The following is a 20,956-nucleotide window of genomic DNA, read 5'->3' as shown; positions in this document are numbered from 1 at the left end:
AGTCTTGCGGCCCTGGAGGAGGGGAGAGAGTGACCCTTGTGAGTTGTGGCCTGTTGGGGGAGAAGTGGGAGGGGCTACCCCTGATGGTGGCCTGATTGCTGCCAGCCTCTGGGGTAGCCTCAGGGGAAGACTCAAAGGTCATCCTATCAGAGGCCAACAGGACTTCCCGGCCAATCTGTAGATTTTCTTCCTCCTCCCCCTCATCCTTCTCCCCCTCATCCTCCTCCCCCTCAACCTCCTCCCCCTCAACCTCCTCATGAGGGGAGGTTTGGCCACTCCCCTCCCCTGGGGAATCCTGCCCTTCTTGGGACTCATCATCAGCCTGTCTTGGGGGTGGTGCAGCAGCCTGGCCTGATGGGCCTGCAACCTCCTGGCCTGATGGGCCTGCAACCTCCTGGCCATCTGTGGAGGACACAAAACAATCACAGGTTTGAGGATCCACACACTTGGCACATCTTCCCTTCCCCCACCCACACATGCTAATCACCAGAGAGAAAAACCAAAAACGTACCTGTCCTCACAGGAACACCTGACTGATAGCCACGCAGGCCCACCGCCTGCTGTGTGTGGAAACACTCGGCCACTGCCCATTCCTCCTCAGTCAGCCTGACTGGGCAGGGTCCCCCTCCTCCAGTGCCCCTGGTATGGGCATCGATCCTTGCCATCTTGTTCCGGACCACGCTCCTAAGATCGTTAGATCGTTTATTTTTTTTTGTATGCCAGCGGGGGTCCTGGTCTCCCCCCCCCCCCCGCCGCATTGATCTGATCCGTGATCTTTTTAAGTATCTCCTTCCTCCTGGCCGGGGGGGTGTTCCGGCTCTCAGGGCCATGCAGATAGCACCCATATCGGAGGATGCTCCGAGCAAGAATTTGCTTCTCTCCCAGGGTAAAATTCAGCTTCCTGCGCTTGGGGGCCATCACAGACACCACCCAGCAACAAGAAACTCACCCAAAAAGCAATCAACAATACACACACACAACAAACAAACAAACAAACTCACTGAAAAAACAAACAAAAATCTAAACACACAAGCAGACAGCTACTATAAATTCAAAAACAAACACGCAAAAGAAAAAAATATACAATCACAAACGAACAATCAGAAAATACAATCACAAACAATCAGAAAATACAATCACAAACAAAAAAAAAAAAACACTTATCAAAAACAAACACCAACTATACTCTCCAACTCCTCAACAACTTTTCTCACAAACACAAGTTACCAACAAACACCAACAAACGTTCAGAGCAGAAGCAACTTGCTCTAGGAAGGGAAACACTGGGATATACTTTTGCAAGGGAAGTGTGTTTGACTGGGGCTTTTTATACACAGGGCGATCCTCAAACTAAGTACGCTTGGCCTTTTACCTATCTCACTGATTGCGCCGAGCCAAGTTCTGCACATGCCCAGTGAGGTCCAGATTCGTGCGCGCATGCGCAGTACGGCCGGCGCCTCATTTGCATGGGGTCACGGCTCATTACAATGAAGCACGCTCACTTCCTTCCCACTTGCAATAACCCCGCCTTACGCCTCGGAATTTAAGTTACGCTGGCGCAAATTTGGGCGCAAATGCGCTGTGGATAAGGCACTTACGATACCAAATTAGGACCCCGTAACTTAAATGACATAAGTTTTGAAGAACTAAATTTGCACCGCTTTTTGTGGATTTGGCCCTATATATATATCTTTTTTGCTTTTTTATTTTTTTTGACTGCTAGAAAATCACAAGGCAAAGTACCTAAAATACCAGAAGTGTAATGCTGATATTACAATACAGTTACAGTTGTGCTTATAAGTTTACTTACCCTGGCAGGATGTATGATTTCTAGACCATTTTTCAGAGAATATGAATAACACAAAAACTTTTTTCACTCATGGTTAGTGTTTGGCTGAAGCCATTTATTTTTATTAACCACTTGAGACCCGCGCCATAGACGAAAGACATCCACAGGGCAGCTCTCAAGTGCCGGGTGGACGTCCCTGGACATCCTGCTATTTACATTCCCCGCGCGCCAATAGGGGCGCGCAGCAGGGAAACACTGTGCCCGGCGCATCTGAGATACCGATGCGCGTGCCTGGCGGCCGCAATATCCGCCAGGTTTCCGCGATCGGCGGTGACAGCAGGGACGCGGAGCTGTGTGTGTAAACACATAGCTCCACATCCTGTCAGGGAGAGAGGAGATCGATGCTGTGTCCCTTGTACATAGGGACACAGCATCGGTCACCTCCCCCAGTCATTCCCCCTCCACACACAGTTAGAATCACTCCCAGTTTACACATTTAACGAAAGACGTCCACAGGGCGGCTCTCAAGTGCCGGGTGGACGTCCCTGGACATCCTGCTATTTACATTCCCTGACAAGATGTGGAGCTATGTGTTTACACACAGAGCTCCACGTCCCTGCTGTCACTGCCGATCGCGGAAACCTGGAGGACATCGCGGCCGCCAGGCGCGCGCATCGGCATCTCAGCGATGCGCCGGGCACAGTGTTTCCCCGCTGTGCACCCCCAGCGGCGCGCGCGGGGAATGTAAATAGCAGGATGTCCAGGGACGTCCACCCGGCACTTGAGAGCCGCCCTGTGGACGTCTTTTGTCTATGGCACGGGTCTCAAGTGGTTAATAAAAATAAATGGCTTCAGCCAAACACTAACCATGAGTGAAAGAAAAGTTTTTGTGTTATTCATATTCTCTGAAAAATGGTCTAGAAATCATACATCCTGCCAGGGTAAGTAAGCTTATAAGCACAACTGTAACTGTATTGTAATATCAGCATTACACTTCTGGTATTTTAGGTACTTTGCCTTGTGATTTTCTAGCAGTAAAAAAAAAAAAAAAAAGCAAAAAAGATATATATATATATATATGGAATATGCACTTTAAAAAAAAAAAAACATTTACAGAGTTGCAAAAGTTTAGACCCTCTGTTAGATTATTATTGCTGCTTGTGTCCCCAATTTGAAGATCCCCCCCCCCCCCCCCGGAATTTGTATGGATGCGCATCAAGCCTCGTACACACGACCAAGAAACTCGACGGGCGAAACACATCGTTTGAAAAAGTTACGTCGTTTGCGTAAGTCGTCCGTGAATGGTGCTGGACGTCATTTACGTTTACGTCGAAACCAATGACGTCCTTGCGGCGTACTTTGGAGTAATGCACACTGGGAAATTCCACGGACGGCGCATACGCCGTTTGGGAAAAACGTCAATCACGTCAGGTCACTGTACATTTACATAAAACACGCCCCCTGATCCAAATTTGAATTAGGCGGCCTTACGCCGGCCGATTTACGCTACGCAGCCGCAACTTACGGAGCAAGTCCTTTGAGAATACAGCACTTGCCCGTCTAAGTTGCGGAGGCGTAACGTAAATCGGATACGTTACGCCGCCGCAAAGATACGCGGTTCTATGTGAATCTAGCCCCAAATGCTTTATAACATCTTGTACATTTAGGAATTGCTACATATTTTCTAAAGCATAAAGCAATGGAAAAAAGGCAGTTGATTATTTGAAGCCTTTTCCTGCCACAAGGTAGAGTTCTGTTTGATAAAAAGCATATTTGCTGCTCTTCAGCAGCTGTTTAATTACTTGTGTTACCAGTTCAAAGGAAATAGTACTGACTTAAAAGAAGTTTTTTTTTTGTCTAACCTACTTACAGTTTATAATAGCTATCGGAATAGAATATGTAGTTTGTGTGATACTTCGGGGTCCCTGCCTTAAATTACACCACAACATTATGCTAAAGGATAGGCTCTTACAAAATTATACATATTTTAAATAATTGTCAGGGATGCTTTGCTGTTACAGTAGTTGTGTTTGCAGGTTTTTTACAATACTTCTTCTACCATTTGTTTAGAAGCATTAGTGTGGAAACAAGGTGACAAGAACATATAAAAGGCAGAAGTTCTACATACTCATAAAAAACAATAGAAATTCAAGAATTTAGCACTGTCCCTTTCAGGCCCCGTACACACGTCCGAGAAACTCGACGGGCAAAACACATCGTTTTGCTCGTCGAGTTCCTTGTGAAGCCGCCGAGGATCTCGGCGAGCCATGTTTCCCCATTGACTAACAAGGAAATAGAGAACATGTTCTCTATTTGGCTCGACGAGTTCCTCGTCGGTTTCCTTGGCCAAAAGTGTACACACGACCGGGTTTCTCGGCAGAATACGGCTCCGATCGAGTTTCTGGCTGAATTCTGCTGAGAAACTCGGTCGTGTGTACAGGGCCTCACACTTTTTTATAGGCACACAGCAGTAAGGATCTGTTACTATGTAAGAGTACACTTCAAGGGCATATTTGCCAACTGTCCTGGATTTTCTGGGACATCACCCTTTTAACTGGAATTTGTGTGTGTGTTTTTTTTTTTGTTTTTTTTTTGTGTGAAATGGTAGGGGTTCAATGTACCCTGTTACCAATTCACATAGGGGGGGGCGGAAACTGGGGGGTCCCCTTTGTTAAAAGGGGCTTCCAGATTCTGATAAGCCCTCACCCGCAGACCCCCACAACCACCAGCAAAGGGTTGTGGGGATTAGGCCCTTGTCCCCATCAACATGGGGAAATCCTCCCCATGTTGAGGGCATGTGGCCTGGTACGGTTAAGGGGGGATGGCGCTCTCGTCCCCCCCCCCCCTATTTTCCTGCGGCCTGCCAGGTTGTGTGCTCAGATAAGTGTCTGGTATGGATTTTTGGGGGGAACCCCACGCCATTTTTATTTATTTTTTTATTCATGTTCGACCCGAACATAAAGCTCATCCCTACTGGTTACTAAGTAGCCCAGCAGTGATATATGGACTGTGAAAAACATGTGCAGTGGGTGCTGTGTGTAGACTCTAGGGGCCAGATTCACAGAAAAAGTACGCCGGAGTATCTGCTGATACTCCGGCGTACTTTCAAATTTGCCGCGTCGTATCTTTACTTGTAATTCACAAACAAAGATACGACGGCTTTTGGCTAAGATCCGACAGGCGTACGGCTTCGTACACCTTCGGATCTTAGGATGCAATACTTTGGCGACCGCTGGGTGGAGTACGCGTCGTTTTCCGCGTCGGGTATGCAAATTAGCTGTTTACGGCGATCCACAAAGGTACGCGCGTTCGTCGCATTCTCTTACGTCGTCGCTAGTCGGTTTTTCCCGTCGTAAAGTTGCACTTGCTATTTAGGTGGTGTAATATTAGACAGCCCATGTTAAAGTATGGCCGTCGTTCCCGCGTCAAATTTTTAAAAAAAAATTTGCGTAAGACGTCCGGGAATACGAAAGGACGTAACGCACTTCGCCGTTCAAAAAACACGTCGGGGGGCGCCGTAATTTCGCGCAAAGCACGGCGGGAAATTTCCTAACGGAGTATGCGCAGAACGTTCGGCGCGGGAACGTGCCTAATTTAAATGGTACACGCCCCATTTGAATTAGGCGGGCTTGCGCCGGACGGATTTACGTTACGCCGCCGCAAGTTTACAGGCAAGTGCTTTGTGAATCAAGCACTTACGCTTAAAACTTGCGGCGGTGTAACGTAAATGACATACGTTACGCCGCAGCGCAAGTACGTGAATCTGGCCCTATTTAACCATACTCATTCAAACCATGCACAATATTCAATGCTATGTAGCCAAGCTCACCCAAGGTGCCCTGTATGCACTGCATTTCCCCTTATGCAGGCTGTCCCTCTTTATGTACCGTAAGTTTAAAGTTGGACGGTATTCTATTGTTAGCTTTAATATAATCTATACCATTTTAAGTGAGCCATTGTAGGTTTACTTTTATCTAAATATACTTTCCTAATACAAATATGCCATCTGTTTTCTTTCAGTCCAGCTCATTTGTACATAAGCAAGAGTAAACTAACTGTTAGGTTTCTGCACTTTTAAAACACTTTATGGACTAGGGGTTGTAGCTTGCTTAACAAATGCATACATCATTTTACTAATCAACAATATCTTCTTTGCTATGCATTATGTTTTATTTGTATTTATTATATTTGCGCAGTGCTTTACGTATACATTGTACATTCACATCAGTCCCTGCCCTCAAGGATCTTACAATCCCTAACTCACATTCATACATACATATACCAAGGCAAATTTAGACAGGAGACAATTAAGCAAGTACCTGGAGTATACTAATGCAGGCACAGGGAGAACATGCAAACTCCAGGCAGGTAATGTTATGGTTGGGATTTGAATTGGTGACCCCAGTGCTGTTAGGTGGAAGTGCAAACCACTTAGTTTTGTCCTTATTATGGTAAATCTTCCTGTATATAAAGTATTTTAAAATTAAATTGCAGTTACAATATGTTTCTTGTGGAACGTTGCTCATTTTATATGAATGTCCTGCCTCTAATTAAAGAACATTCTCCACCTACAATGGCTTTCTGGACCTACAGCAATAAAGGTGTCCCTGGAAAATGTTATTAAAATGTTGGCAACTATGCAAGGGCTGTAAATACTATGCAGGTGTAAATACAGTTGTGAAGGATTATCCCCCTTCAAAAAAAAAAAAAGTTACTTCATTTTACTTATATCTTTAAAATGACAAAGCTTTTTGTCTTAATATAAACCTGAACATAGGGCACAGTTCGCAATGGTTGCTATACAAATTAAACCTTAGTTTTTACAGGCTTTGATTTGTAAATTCAAGTCTGAAGAGCTGTGTGTACAAGAGGCTTTCACAAAGCATTTGCAATGCTTTTATCCAACTTCTAGTTACTTTCATAAAGAATGAGGTTAACACTTGTCTTAATGGGAAGGCTGGATGAAACTCTTAAGTCAACCTAAATGAACTTGTACCTGGACTATTTACATACCGTTAAAGTATATGTAAATCCTTACCTTGTAAAGCAACCCATTCAGTTTAAGATAGAAATGAAAGGCAGACATTTGTGTAAAGATATAAAAAAATATTAGAATATACAGAATATACAGAATATATCATAACCGCTGATGAAGTCCCGCCCCCTGGGACGTAATGCGAATGGAACCATGTGACTAGCGTGATGTCATCCGTGTCATATCGTTGATCCTCGATGATTCGTTTTACTATTTGCTTTGTCATTGTGCACTGAGGAACAGTGCTTTATTTGTAAGTGCGATCTTTTATTCTTTAAATAAATGCTTTTTACCATACGGAAAGCACTATATTGTGTCACTTATATTACATGTACATACCGGAGCCTATGGTCAGAGCACAGGGATTCTGCAACCACCAATGTCATTATACAACACTACCAGTGATCCAGCTGTCTCTCCCTTGTAAGGGAACCAACTACCTGTGTGACCTGTCTGATTTATTCAGGGGTTCATTCATTAAGGTGAGCTTCTAGGAGTGTCGTTGGTGGAGGTTGGCACATGATCACCTTATATTGCATCCTTAGAAGCACTTATTTGGACACTTGGTGGCATTCAACTGTTTTGATTGAGGACATTATGGACACTTTTATCATTTAACACCTATTATGCGATTGTGTGTTTTTGCACTGCATTGCTTTTCTATTTTTTACTGCTTTTTTGGGATTTGATCATTTCACCCTCAGTGTTCAGCTGCTGTTGTTAGGATTTGTTTGCGCTGATTGATTTGTTTTATACTTTATTGTTTATTTGGTCTCAGTTTCCTTGTGCAGCTATGTGTCTGATCTTCTTGCTGTAGAAAACCTGACATAATTCTAAAGCCCACCAATGACCAGGTCTGCTGCACTTGGGAACTGAGAGACCGTTGCTTTGAGTTTTTTTGCTTTGCCTTGTCAAGATGCTTGGAGCAAAGGGAACCTGTCATGTGCAGCTTACAGTAGAATTGGATAAAGATTATTGTCGCTTCATGTGGCAGGGTCTCACTGTGGAGGAACTGTTGGGGAGCATTCTGACAGCACATTCCTTAGCTGTTGAGGGCAGATTCTCACTTAGCAAAGTACAACCTTTGATTCAGGTCTGCTCTGAGCTACTATTTCCAGTTATTTCTCAGGACCAGGATGTTTTCACTTCACCAATTACTATGCACCAGGTTGGATTTTTGGGATGGTTGCTGGAACATTGTGCAGGTTCTTTTGTTCAGCAATATTCAGCCTATTCCTAACAGGTGGTGTTGGATTGTATTGCTGCTGTGCACTTAACTGAGCAAGGGAGAGACAAACTGACTTTAGTTCAACTTCTGCTACAAGCTTGGTCAGAGATCATATCCCGAGTGCTAGATGAGTCACATGAAGAATCAAGAATCTCTTCCTCTGTTACCCTTAGCAACCACAGATGCTACTGAGTGTTCGTTACCTCCTGTAGATTAGTACCCTGTCACGAGAGCACACTTCCTCTGTATGTAATCCTTAGAAAGCTCCCCCTGCAGTACCATTACCCATATCAACATCTCTGACTTCTTCCTGTACTTCTGCTACTCTTCCCTCTATTCTCCCCATTACTGTTACTACCTCGCCATCAGCAGTACACTCACTAAGCGCAGATCAGAGCGACAGTGAATCGTATGGAGATTTATCATCTGGATCTGACACTGACACTGATATAGAAAGTGACGCCGCAGATGATCCCGCACCTGACCTGAGTGATGTGCGCACTTGGTGCCCTATAGACAGCGATGCGGACCAGACAGCGCCCCTGAGGTTCCGATTTACTGGATCTCCTGGGATGAAGGTAGATGTGGAGGCCGACAACCCTATGGCGTATTTGAAACTCTTTCTATCTGAGGAGGTCATTTTACAAATTGTGACGGAGACCAATCGCTACCACGATCAGCAATCTGCTACGCTGCGTGGCAGATTTTCCAGGTCCAGAAAATGGGAACCGGTCACCGAGGAGGACATTTGGAATTTTTTGGGACTCATCATCCTTCAGAGGGTGGTGGGCAAACCGCTCCAGAAGTGGTACTGGACCACCAATAAGATGCTGGCCACTCCGTTTTTTGGCACTGTGATGTCCGAGTATCGCTTTTCACTAATAATGAAAAACCTGCACTTCGCCAACAACGAAGAATTTGACGAGGCCACACATCCTGCGCTAAAGCTGAAAAAAATCTGGGAGGTGTGCCAGATGATTGTTGCCAACTTTCAGCGGACCTATGTGCCAGAAAGGGATGTAAGTGTGGACGAAAGTCTGATGGCCTACAAGGGACGCCTGAGTTGGATCCAATTTATTGCGTCCAAAAGAGCGCGCTTTGGGATAAAATTTTACATGCTATGTGAATCATCCACCGGCTATATATGGAATTCGGTAATTTACACCGGGAAAGGTACCAAATTCAATCCCAGGTACAGCCGCTATGGGATGGCCACATCTTCTGTCCTGTCACTGCTGGACCCATTGCTGAACCAGGGATACTGCGTGACAACAGACAATTTTTACACGTCACCGGAACTTTATGAGGTTTTGCTCCTCAATAAAACGGACGGGTATGGTACCGTGAGGCCAAACCGGCGTGACATGCCATCTACGTTTGGCAATAAAAAAATAAAAAAAGGAGAGATGGTTGCCTTTCAAAAGGGCAAAATGATGGCAATGCGCTGGCGAGACAAAAAGGACGTGTGTCTCATGAGCACCGTGCACAGCACCTCCACTGCCATGGTCCGCACAAAATACGGAAAAGATGTGCTGAAACCACAAGTCGTGATCGACTATAACCACACAATGGGAGGTGTCGACCGAGCCGATCAGGCGATGACATTTTACCCGGCGATGCGAAAACAACAAAAGAAGTACTATAAAAAGATTTTTAGGCATCTCCTTGAACAATGTCTTTGGAACGCCTATATCCTTTACAAAGAAAACACGAACATACCTCTTGTTCATTCGGACTTTATATGGAAGGTGGCTGAGCAGATCTTTATCAATCACCCGACGGCATCAGTGTCTGCTAACAGACACGGACGACGCTCTGTTGACGTTGGGAATCCAGAGCGCCTGACAGGTCGTCATTTTGTGGAATTTGTACCGCCAACCGCACGAAAGTTAGCGCCTACCAGGATGTGCGTCGTTTGCTGCTCCAAGAGGGATGAAAATGGGAAAAAAGTCCGAAAAGAATCACGGTACTATTGCCCAGATTGCAATGTCGGACTTTGTCTCGTTCCTTGCTTCAAAGTGTTTCACACTATGGATGTGTATTGAATTTCTTTCTTTGACTAATTTCTTTATTTTTCATTGCTTTGTTGAATAAAATTATATTATTGATTAATTATAATTCATGTGTTTGTGTTTCAAATTTATCACATCTGGAATGTCTACTAGAGTCTTGTTTTGGTCAGGTTTAAGTAAGTAATTACTAAGAATTGCAGGCCTATAATACATATCACCAATTTTCCATGAAAAAAAATGTACCGCTTTTGGTACGTAATTCCAGACAGAATCATACCGCCAGGGAGGTTAAAGTGACAGCCAGTATTCCCACTAAGATATGTTTTAAACCCCTAAATTAAAAATGAAGCATGTTTTAACAGGTTCAATAAACATGCTTGAAACTGGTCAAAAAGCTTTGAAAATGTTGCTGTACATATACTGTAGTTCTTTAAACTAGTATTCATAAAAAAGTCAAGTGGCACTGCCATTGGCTATTGTGTGATATAGTACCATTTAATTCAACAAATGATAACATTGTTAAGAATATATAAAAGTTTCTTACCTGTGTTTAAATTTGTATATGAACACCTAACTCACCTTTTTCCCATGTAACTAGAAACTAAAATTAGGTCTCTGGTTTGTTTCAGGTATAAGATGCTCTGTAACTAGGTGTCAGGCTCTTATTTATCAAAGTGTCTAAAATAAAAGGTCACTTACATTTTTGTCTTATTTTTTTCTTGGTGTAAAAGGAGAAACTGATGATTTGCTGGAGGGGAACATAGACTGTTGAAGGCAGCTCTCCTTCAGAATCATTTGATAATTGTGGGAATATACTGTATGTATGAAAGTGCTTGAAAAATGTCCAGTATTTTGCCAAATAACATTTATAATTGAACTGTAAATTTTTAGGGAAGCATTGTGATCAAACGTTCTGTTTGTTTCCTTTTTTCTGATTCTTTACACCTTGTCTATCTTTGTATATTCTGGGAAGTTCACCACATTATCTGCTGTTGCAAATAAAACAGATGGATGCAAATGACTGTATATCACTTCAAACGTCATCCATTTGTACTGTATGAATTAAGCTTTTAGCACCACCTTCTGGACTGCAATTTTATATTTTTATAGTGAACCAAAGAAAGTAGTTAATTAATTTTCTTATTTTTATTACATGTGTATGTACAGTATATACTAGATATTTTGTTTTCTGTGTGTAGGTATGTCACCGCTAGAAGTACCTTTGAATGATGAAAGCAAAATGACTGTTCAAATATGCCAAAGCAAAGTTTGTGGAGATAGGTAAGTGATATGTAAAGTGTAAATATATGGGAAAATATTCAAGGTAAAAATGAACAAGATTGATTTTCAGCCAGGGTTATCACTTTTACTCTGTTACTGTCACTTATGGCCTGTGTTTAAAAACATAGGCCCGGATTCAAAAAGGACTTACGCCGACATATCTTCTGATACGCCGCGTAAGTCCACGGATGCGCCGTCGTATCTATGCGCCCTATTCAGGAAACAAGATACGCCTGAATTTTGGCTTGATACGACCGACGTAAGTCTCCTACGCCGTCGTATCTTGGGCGCATATTTACGCTGGCCGCAAGGGGCGCTTCCATTGATTTACGCGTCGAATATGTAAATGACCTAGATACGCCGATTCACGGACGTACTTACGCCCGTCGCTGTAATCTACGCCGTTTACGTAAGGCGTACGTCCGGCGAAAAGTTAAGCCTCATGAAGCAGGGGTAGGTCATGTTAGGGTATGGACGTGGGAACAGCCGTCGGATTTTACGTCGTTTGCGTAAGTCGTACGTGAATGGGGCTGGGCGTAGGTTACGTTCACGTCGAAAGCATTGAGCCGTCGTATCTTAGGGAGTATATGCGACGTGATTCTGAGCATGCGCGCGCATGCGCCGTTCGTTCGGCCCTTCATTTACATGGGGTCACGGTTAATTTAAATGTAACACGCCCACTACCTTCCTACTTTGAATTAGGCGGGCTTACGCCGGCCAATTTACCTTACGCCGGCGCAAGTTTGGGAGCGAGTGCTTTGTGAATACTGCACTTGCCTCTCACAGTTATGTCGGCGTAGCGCATATGAGATGTGCTACGCCGGCATAAAGAAATGCCGATCTACGTGAATCTGGGCCATACTTTATAAATTATACATTTAGAGGGATTGTCACCCCTGCTTAAAGTGGATGTAAACCCACTCTCATCCTTTCTAAACTACTACCATAGTGCTGATCTATAAGGATATACATGCCTCCTGCATGTATCCTTACCTGTCAAATGTCTCCCCTCTGTCTGGTATGAGACCTGAAAAACTGCAGATTCTGTGGGTGGATCTGTTGTCTGGAGCTCGGTGGGTGGAGTCATGATGTAAGACTCCCCGCCCGCATCTACACTCTCCTTGTCAACATGAATTTTTTCCTGTGTATTCCTTACACTGAATTCTGCTATGATCACTAACATCCAGTCAAAATCCAGAAAAGTAACCACATAACTTCAGAAAAGGAGTTGGGGTGGGAATTAAAAAATAATGCCTGTTTCAGGCTAGTGAGTGAGTAAAAAACGTATATAGCGCAACACATGCAAACTGAATCGCCTCTGGGCTAGTGCATGAGATATGTAGATAATCTGTCATTCACAGCAAGGGGGAAGAACGGACAAAAGTTTTCTCCCGTTTGTCCGTTTATCTTACTGGAAAAAGAAAAGAGGATTGCTCAGAGCTGGATTAACTCTGGCAAGACTGGACACAGATGATAGGAAATCTTATACTATATATTGTGACATCATAAAAAAAAATTGGGGTTTACATCCACTTTAAGACAGTAGGTAGCTACACTTGCATTAAAAAAATAAATCTACTTTAAAGTGGACATAAACCCTCACATATACCCAGTGAAGTGAATAGTCTCAGATGATACACACACAGATGAAACAAATCTACATATGTTTTACATCTATATCTTCAGCTTTATACACTGTTTAGAAAGTGCACGTCCTGTTAGAATATTTACTTCCTGGTTTCCCTGTAGGTGTGGATACGTGCTATACACTCTGAGAGACTGTGAGACAGCTGATTGGAGGAAAGGCACACACCCCCTCCACACACATGCAGAGAGCGTGCCTGTGACTAGTTTAGCTTTGTGCTAATCTATTTATAGCAACCTCCCCTGACACACACTTCAGGTTCCCATCTCGGAGAGGTTGTAGAATGTTATCAGGCTGATAACAGAAGAACGGAGCAGGACAAAGCTACGGGACATAGGGCTTTGAAGAGAGATAATAAAACACTGCAGCTCAAATTTCATGAATCAGGTTTACATCCACTTTAAGGCAAATGATGATACCATTTGTTTACCATAGTAAGAGAATACAGTGCCTTGAAAAAGTATTCATACCCCTTGATATTTTCCACATTTTGTCAGGTTACAACCGTAAATTTATTTTATTAGAATTTTATGTGATACCGCGACACAAAGTGGCACATAATTGTGAAGTGGAAGGAAAATTATAAATTTCAATTTCAATTTTTTTTACAAAAAAATATCGGAAAAGTGATGCGTTCATTTGTATTCAGCCCCTTTTACTTTGATACCCCCAATTAAAATCTAGTGGAACCAATTGCCTTCAGAAGTCACCTAATTAGTAAATAGATTCCACCGGTGTGTAATTTAATCTCAAGGTATATATGCAGCTGTTCTGCAAAGTCCTCAGAGGTTTTTTAGAGAACCTTAGTGAACAGACAGCATCACAAAGGCACAGGAACACACCAGACAGGTCAGGGATAAAGTTGTTGAGAAGTTTAAAGCATGGTTAGGTTATAAAAAAATATCCCAAGCTTCGAACATCTCACGGAGCACTGTTCAATCCATTATCCGAAAATGGAAAGAGTATGTCACAACTGCAAACCTACCAAGCCATGGCCGTCCACCTAAACTGACAGGCTGGACTAGGAGAGCATTAATCAGAGAAGCAGCCAAGAGGCCCATTGTAACTCTGGATAAGTTGCAGAGATCCACAGCTCAGGTTGGGAGAATCTGTCCACAGGACAACTATTAGTTGAAGACGCCACAAATCTGGCCTTTATGTAGGGGTGACAAGAAGAAAGCCTTTGAAAAAAAAACATAAGAAGTCACGTTTGCATGTTTGCGGGAAGCCATGTGGGGGACACAACAAATGTGGAAGAAGGTGCTCTGGTCAGATGAGACCAAAATTTTACTTTTTGGCCTAAAAGAAAAACGCTATGTGTGGCGGAAAACTAACATAGCACATCACCCTGAACACACCATCCCCATTGTAAAACATGGTGGCGGCAGCATCATGTTGTGGGGATGCTTTTCTTCAACAGGGACAGGGAAGCTGGTTAGAGTTGATAGGATGATGGTTGGAGCCAAATACAGGGCAATCTTAGAAGAAAACCTGTAATGCAGCGTACACATGACCGTTTTTCGTGTTGTAAAAAATTACGTTTTTTTTAATGTCATTAAAAACGATCGTGTGTGGGCTGCAGAGCATTTTTCACAATGTAAAAAACGTCCATTAAAAATTTCGAACAATTTTTCACGACGTTTTTAACGTTGTCGTTTATAACGTCATAAAAAATGGTTGTGTGTGGGCTTTAACGAAGTGAAAAAAACCTGCATGCTCAGAAGCAATTTATGAGACGGGAGTGCTCGTTCTGGTAAAACTAGAACATTCATCACGCTGTAACAGACTGAAAAGCGCGAATCGTCTTTTACTAACACAAATCAGCAAAAGCAGCCCAAAGAGTGGCGCCATCCGAATGGAACTTCCCCTTTATAGTGCCGTCCTACGTGTTGTACATCACCACGCTTTGCTAGAGCATTTTTTTTCACGATCGTGTGTAGGCAAGGCCGTTTTAACTATCGGGTTGAAAAAACGTCGTTTTTTTCTAGACCATTAAAAATGTAATTTTTTTTACAACCCGAAAAACAGTCAGGTGTACACGGCATTAGAGTCTGCAAAAGTCTGCAAAAGACTTGAGACTGGGGGGTTCACCTTCCAGCAGGACAATGACCCTAAACATACAGCCAGAGCTACAATGAAATGGTTTAGATAAAAGTATATTTATGTGCTAGAATGGCCAAGTCAAAGTCCAGACCTAAATCCAATTGAGAATCTGTGACAAGACTGTAAAATTGTTGTTCACAGTCCCTCTCCATCCAATTTTGCAGAGCTTGGGCTATTTTGCAAAGTTGGTCTATCACATAAAATCCCAATAAAATACATTTACGTTTTTGGATGTAACATGACAAAATGTGGAAAATACTATTTTCAAGGCACTGTAAAAAACAAAAGAAAAGGCCAAGTTAGCTTAAACTAACCTCAGTCTGAAATTTATGGGTGACAACGTAGGAGTACAGTTGTCTTGTAATCCCATAACAGGAAGTGCCAGTAGGTGTTATTTTAATGAAACTTGCACATGTTAAAGCTTATATAGGATTTTAGAAACTTGGTTTAGAATTACCTTATAGGGGGAGTTGGAATAGATATAGGGGTTAAAGGGTTTGTAAAGGTAATTTTTTTTCCCCTAAATAGCTTCCTTTACCTTAGTGCAGTCCTCCTTCACTTACCTCATCCTTTGATTTTGCTTTTAAATGTCCTTAATTCTTCTGAGAAATCCTCACTTCCTGTTCTTCTGTCTGTAACTACACACAGAAATGCAAGGCTTTCTCCCTGGTGTGGAGTGTCGTGCTCGCCCCCTCCCTTGAGGGGGCGAGCAGGAGAGTCAGGATGCCCACTAACACACAGCTCCTTTCTCTATCTGCAACTTAGAGAGCGTCCTGACTCTCCTGCTCGCCCCCTCCCCCCTCAAGGGAGGGGGTGAGGTCGACACTCCACACCAGGAAGAAAGCCTCACATTACTGTGTGGAGTTACAGACAGAAGAACAGGAAGTGAGGATTTCTCAGAAGAAATAAGGACATTTAAAAGCAAAATCGAAGGATGAGGTAAGTGAAGGAGGACTGCACTAAGGTAAAGGAAGCTATTTAGGAAAAAAATGTTTTACCTTTACAGCCCCTTTGAACTACCCTCCCTCTAGTGGCTAATCTACAAGCCTGAACATTTAATACAATAAAATACAGTACAGTATATAGAAATATATATGAAATATGAGAGAGGCACATTGAAAGTTCTTTCATTGAAAGTTAAACACTGCACAATAAACTTATATTTGCACTATAAACTGTACTAATTGTATTCTTTGTAGAGTTCATACATATGACTGCGGGGATGAATCTGCAAACTGGCTGTCTAGTGTTCTTGGACGCAAATGTCGTTTGATAAGACAGTCATCGATCTTTAGTCGCATTGCAGGTGCAAAAAAGAAAGGTATGTCAATTTTTCCTAAGATTAAAAATATAAGAATCAAAAGAAAAAGGTTACTTTAGGGTACTATGCCGCAGCTTTCACAAATATCAGCACTTTCAAGGTTTGCGTGTATTCATTTAAAATGACAAACTGATATCAGTGTTCCATATTTTATTAATATTTAATACCAAAACTTCACCTGTTCACTTACATTTTTTTTTAATAAAGCCTGAAGAGTTCACAGCTCCAACTGTAGTAGCCAAAATCAGATCTAAGCTTAGGGTCCATTCGCACCAGATGTAGTGGGATGCATTTTTGACTGCACTCCAACTGCATACAGTCCAAAATCCAGCTCATATTATGGGCATAGTTCACACTATTGTGTGCAGTGAAAAAAGTACAGCCTGATGCATTGTTCTGCACTGTAAATGCATAGAAATGCATGAAAATGCACAGTAAGGCAGTGCAGTGCACATAAAATTCCAAAGAAGTAAGAAGATGGAAGGAAATGCACGCTTAGGAAAAATGCACTGCAAATGTAAAAAAAAATTAAAAAAGTGCATGAAATGCACATTACTGTGCATGCAAAAGCGCGCAGTGAACACATTGGTGTGAATGGGCCCTAAAGCTGAATATGTAACTGCTGAAGATGTAATCTGTATGGTTGAAGAAGAACTTCAAATGGAAATGTTGAATATTGTGTAAAAATTATGATCTGTTTAATGGACTAAATTTGGTTACAGTGGGCCAGATTCACATACATTTAGTTCCGCGCAGCGTATCAGAGATAGGCTACGCCGCCGTACCTTACCTGGCGCATTTTCGAATCCTCAGCGAGTTCGCGCCGTAAGTTACGGCGGCGTAGTGTATTTCTGGCGGCGGATTTCAAATTGGGCGGGTTGGGGGCGGGTTTCATTTAAATGAAGCGCGTCCCCGCGCCGAATGAAATGCGCATGCGTTGTCCAGAAATTTCCCGCCGTGCTTTGTGCGAAATGACCTCGCAACTACGTCATTTTTTGAACTTAGACGTGAGTTACGTCCATCCCTATTTACGGACGACTTACGAAAGAAAAAATTAAAATTTCGACGCAGGAATGACCGCCATACTTAACATGGCAATTCTATCTATACGCCGCAAAATACCAGCTTTAACTATACGCCGGAAAAAGCCGACTACAGACGATGTTAGAAAATGCGACGGCCGCGCGTACGTTCGTGGATCATCGTAAATCGCTAATTTGCATACCCGACGCAGAAAACGCCACCCAGCGGACGCTGAAGTATTGCATCTTAGATCCGAAAGGCGTACAAAGACGTACACCTGTCGGATCTAACCCAGAAAGCCGTCGTATCTTTTTTGAGGATTCAAAACACGATACGACGTGGGAAATTTAAAAGTACGCCGGCGTAACAGTAGAACGCTGGCGTACTTGCTCTGTGAATCTGGCCCTTTATGCTTTTACTTATTTTCCTGGTAGTGGGAGCTAAAGAAATTATTTTTTTTTACAGACATCCTGGTTAAGCCCTGATTAAAATAGGGGATTTTTTTATTACATTATGGGAACATAGCTTTTTTTTCTAGTAAAGGCCTGTCCAGCTATGGCATGCTGAAGGCGAGGCCACATACATGTCCCATATTTTTTAGCATCATTGTACCTATAAACTATTTTACTAGGGGGGAAGGCATAAGAATGACATCTGCACATAAAGACAGTCCCGGTTGCCTATTATCTATGAAAGCTATATTTCCTGTTTAATAGTGAAGCACTGTTTCCTCCTAATGTAAATCTAACTAATTTACAATAACATACCATGTGGGTGATATTTTTCTTCTCAATCATCATTTAGCAAGGGTGAAAAGCCCACATTATTATGTACAGGCACCCACAAGAGGAAAAATCGTCAAATCGTACTCATGGTAAAATAACAGAAATCTGTTGTAGAAAGCATGCTCAACTGGGAATCTCATATAAAAAATAAGTTGAAGGTCAGCATGATTTTATGCAGCCAATCTAGTGATGCAATGATTCCCCACCTAACTAAGTAGCCTTTAGGCCCTAGATGTAGGTCAGAGGATACCCATACTGGTCTTAAACCACTTTGATTTCTTTTGTAAATAATGTAGGGTAATGCGCTAATATTGAGTTGATTTTGTATTGTTATATAAGGTCACTGTACTTATAATACAATGCACTGTTATACCGATGTATTAAATACCTTCTTTAACTCTGTGAATAAAAAGGAACATGGGTGGAGCTCAATTCCTTAATGGGGTAGTATTGACACAGCCCAAAATGATCAGAGCCGGTACAAGGGGTGGGCAGGAGGGACAGCAGCCCCTGCCGCAATGGTTTATTGCAGGGATGGGGGGGCACCCTAACCCTAAGGGAAAGGGAGGTTGCATCTTTGCCCTGGGCGCTTGATGACCTTGTTCAGGCACTGAGAATAGAGGTGAATAAAGCACCTCTATGGACCAGGTGGCTTACATCTAAGGGTCCTTAAAGAGTTGAGCTCTGTTATATCAAAGTCATTGTTTCCAATTTTCAGAGACTGTTCAAAGACTGGCATGATGTCTAAGATGTATAATCAACTACTCCCTTCTGGATCTATTATTGAACTAATAGTTAGGAAATGGAAAGTCAGATATCAGAGAAGAAATGGGAGAAAGAATTTAGAATAATACATAAATGCAGTGAGTAAAGGAATATTTCACTTTTATTGTTTCACTCTAAGCATTATTAAATTCACTGCTCCCGAACAAACAGACGTTTTCAAAACTTTTTTTTGCATTGATACATGTCCCCTGGACCCAGGTCCCCAAGCACTTTTTAGGACAATAACTTGCATATTAGCCTTTGAAATTAGTACTTTAGATTTCTCCCATAGACTTTAACAGGGTGTTCCACTGCTTCTCGAATTTGCCACGAACACCTCAAATTGTTCATTGTTCGCCGAACAGGCATTGTTCGAGTCGAACTCGAAGCTCATCCCTATTTGGGATTAAAAGTACAATATCTGTGTTTGCAGATGATGGTAAATTATGCAGTGGAATACCATCATTACCAACTTGCAAGCCGATCCAATGCATTATTTTTATATAGTTGATAAGGTTGATTAAAGACAAAAGTTCATCCAGTTCAACCTGTGTAGGTGTGTGTGTGTAGAAAAATCATTTCCCATACCCCTTAAATTGTTTTCGTTAAGACGCATTTCCAAGGGTCTTTTAAAACTATACATATTTCCTGCCAACACACAATTTTGGAAGAGAGTTCCACATACTTATCGCCCTGACAGTGAAAAAAACCCTACACAACTTATGTTAAACTGCTTCTCTTCCAGTCTCATCGTGCGGCTCTGTGTCCTCTTACACACCCTGGGACTGAAAAGTTTGATACTTACGCTGGGCTCACCATTGAGATATTTGTATATCACAATCATATATCTCCTCTCAAGCGTCTTTTCTCAAGGGAGAATAAATTTAGCGCTTGTAGTCTTTCCTCATAATTGAGGTCCTCCAGTCCCCATGTTAATTTAGTTGCCCATCTCTGGACTCTCTCCAGATCCAGCACATCCTTTCTGAGGATTTGTGACCAGAGCTGGATGTAATACTCCAGATGTGTCCGATCCAGCTTTTTATAAAGTGGCAGAATAATTGTCTTATCTCTGAAGTTAATTTCCTTTTTAAGCTTCTGTCAGGAAACACTATTTCAGCCTGTGCACTGCAAGCCAGCCTTGCCCGAGCAACTGTTGGGTTTAGGCTTCTGTGTGGCATCCTACTGTATGTTTATCTCTGACTTCTGTGTACTGACCTTGGCTTGTCCTTCTGAACATTCCTGTCTGCTAGTTGCCCCGACCTTGGCGTACCTTTGAACCATTCTTGTCTGCTAGTTGCCCCGATCTTGGTTTGCCTTCCTGACCATGCCTGTCTGCTAGTTGCCCCCGACCTTGGCTTGTTCTCCTGACTATCCTGTGTTTAACCCTGAACTGCTGCTATTGCTCTGTCCACCAGAGCCAGTCCGTGAGCATGAAATGAGGGACCCCGGAGGCCTTGACCTGGAGTCAGCTGCAGCCAAATCCATCCTCACCACCAGAGGCTCTGATGCCCTGGGGAATCTTTCTCTCTATCTACCTGTTTGGTCTGTGTCGGTGTTCAGTTGGAGCTGCTTTCCTGAGCCACGCAAAGCTCCATCCACAGCTGTCAGCCGAAGAGTCTACAACCTTAGCGGAGCATTTCTAACTCTAGCAGTGTGCATCTGTCACCTGGCCTCAGGTGACCTGACAACTGTTTTAAATAAGGCCTGGCTACACTCCGTAATGTACATAATATAACTGTATATTCATTTAGAGGTAATAACACCAGGGGTAGTTGATCCAGGGAATATCCAATAGCCTCTTGGGAAATCAGAAAGGATTTTTTTTTTCTCCCACTGGAGCAAATTGGATCATGCTTTAATGTTTTTTTTTTCATCATAATAGTACAAAATGAATGAAAGCCATCCATTGTGTACATTAATAATGCAAATGTTTATGCACATCCATTGTGTACAATTGTCATGTGATCAC

General features: G+C 42.7%; 1 protein-coding gene across 1 annotated transcript in view; it reads left to right on the top strand.

The window, feature by feature from the left end:
* MOCOS (molybdenum cofactor sulfurase) overlaps positions 1–20,956 on the top strand; it is a 429,522-nt gene that overhangs the window by 357,515 nt on the left and 51,051 nt on the right. Inside the window, exons 10-11 of the mRNA XM_040353488.1 lie at positions 11,264–11,345; positions 16,293–16,414. Of these exons, the coding sequence (XP_040209422.1) occupies positions 11,264–11,345; positions 16,293–16,414 (204 nt within the window). The remainder of the gene's footprint in view (positions 1–11,263; positions 11,346–16,292; positions 16,415–20,956) is intronic.

Source organism: Rana temporaria, chromosome 5, assembly GCF_905171775.1.
Source record: "Rana temporaria chromosome 5, aRanTem1.1, whole genome shotgun sequence".
Classification (NCBI taxonomy): domain Eukaryota; kingdom Metazoa; phylum Chordata; class Amphibia; order Anura; family Ranidae; genus Rana; species Rana temporaria.
The sequence above is the reverse complement of the archived record's forward strand: the minus strand, read 5'-3'. Positions and strand labels throughout refer to the sequence as shown.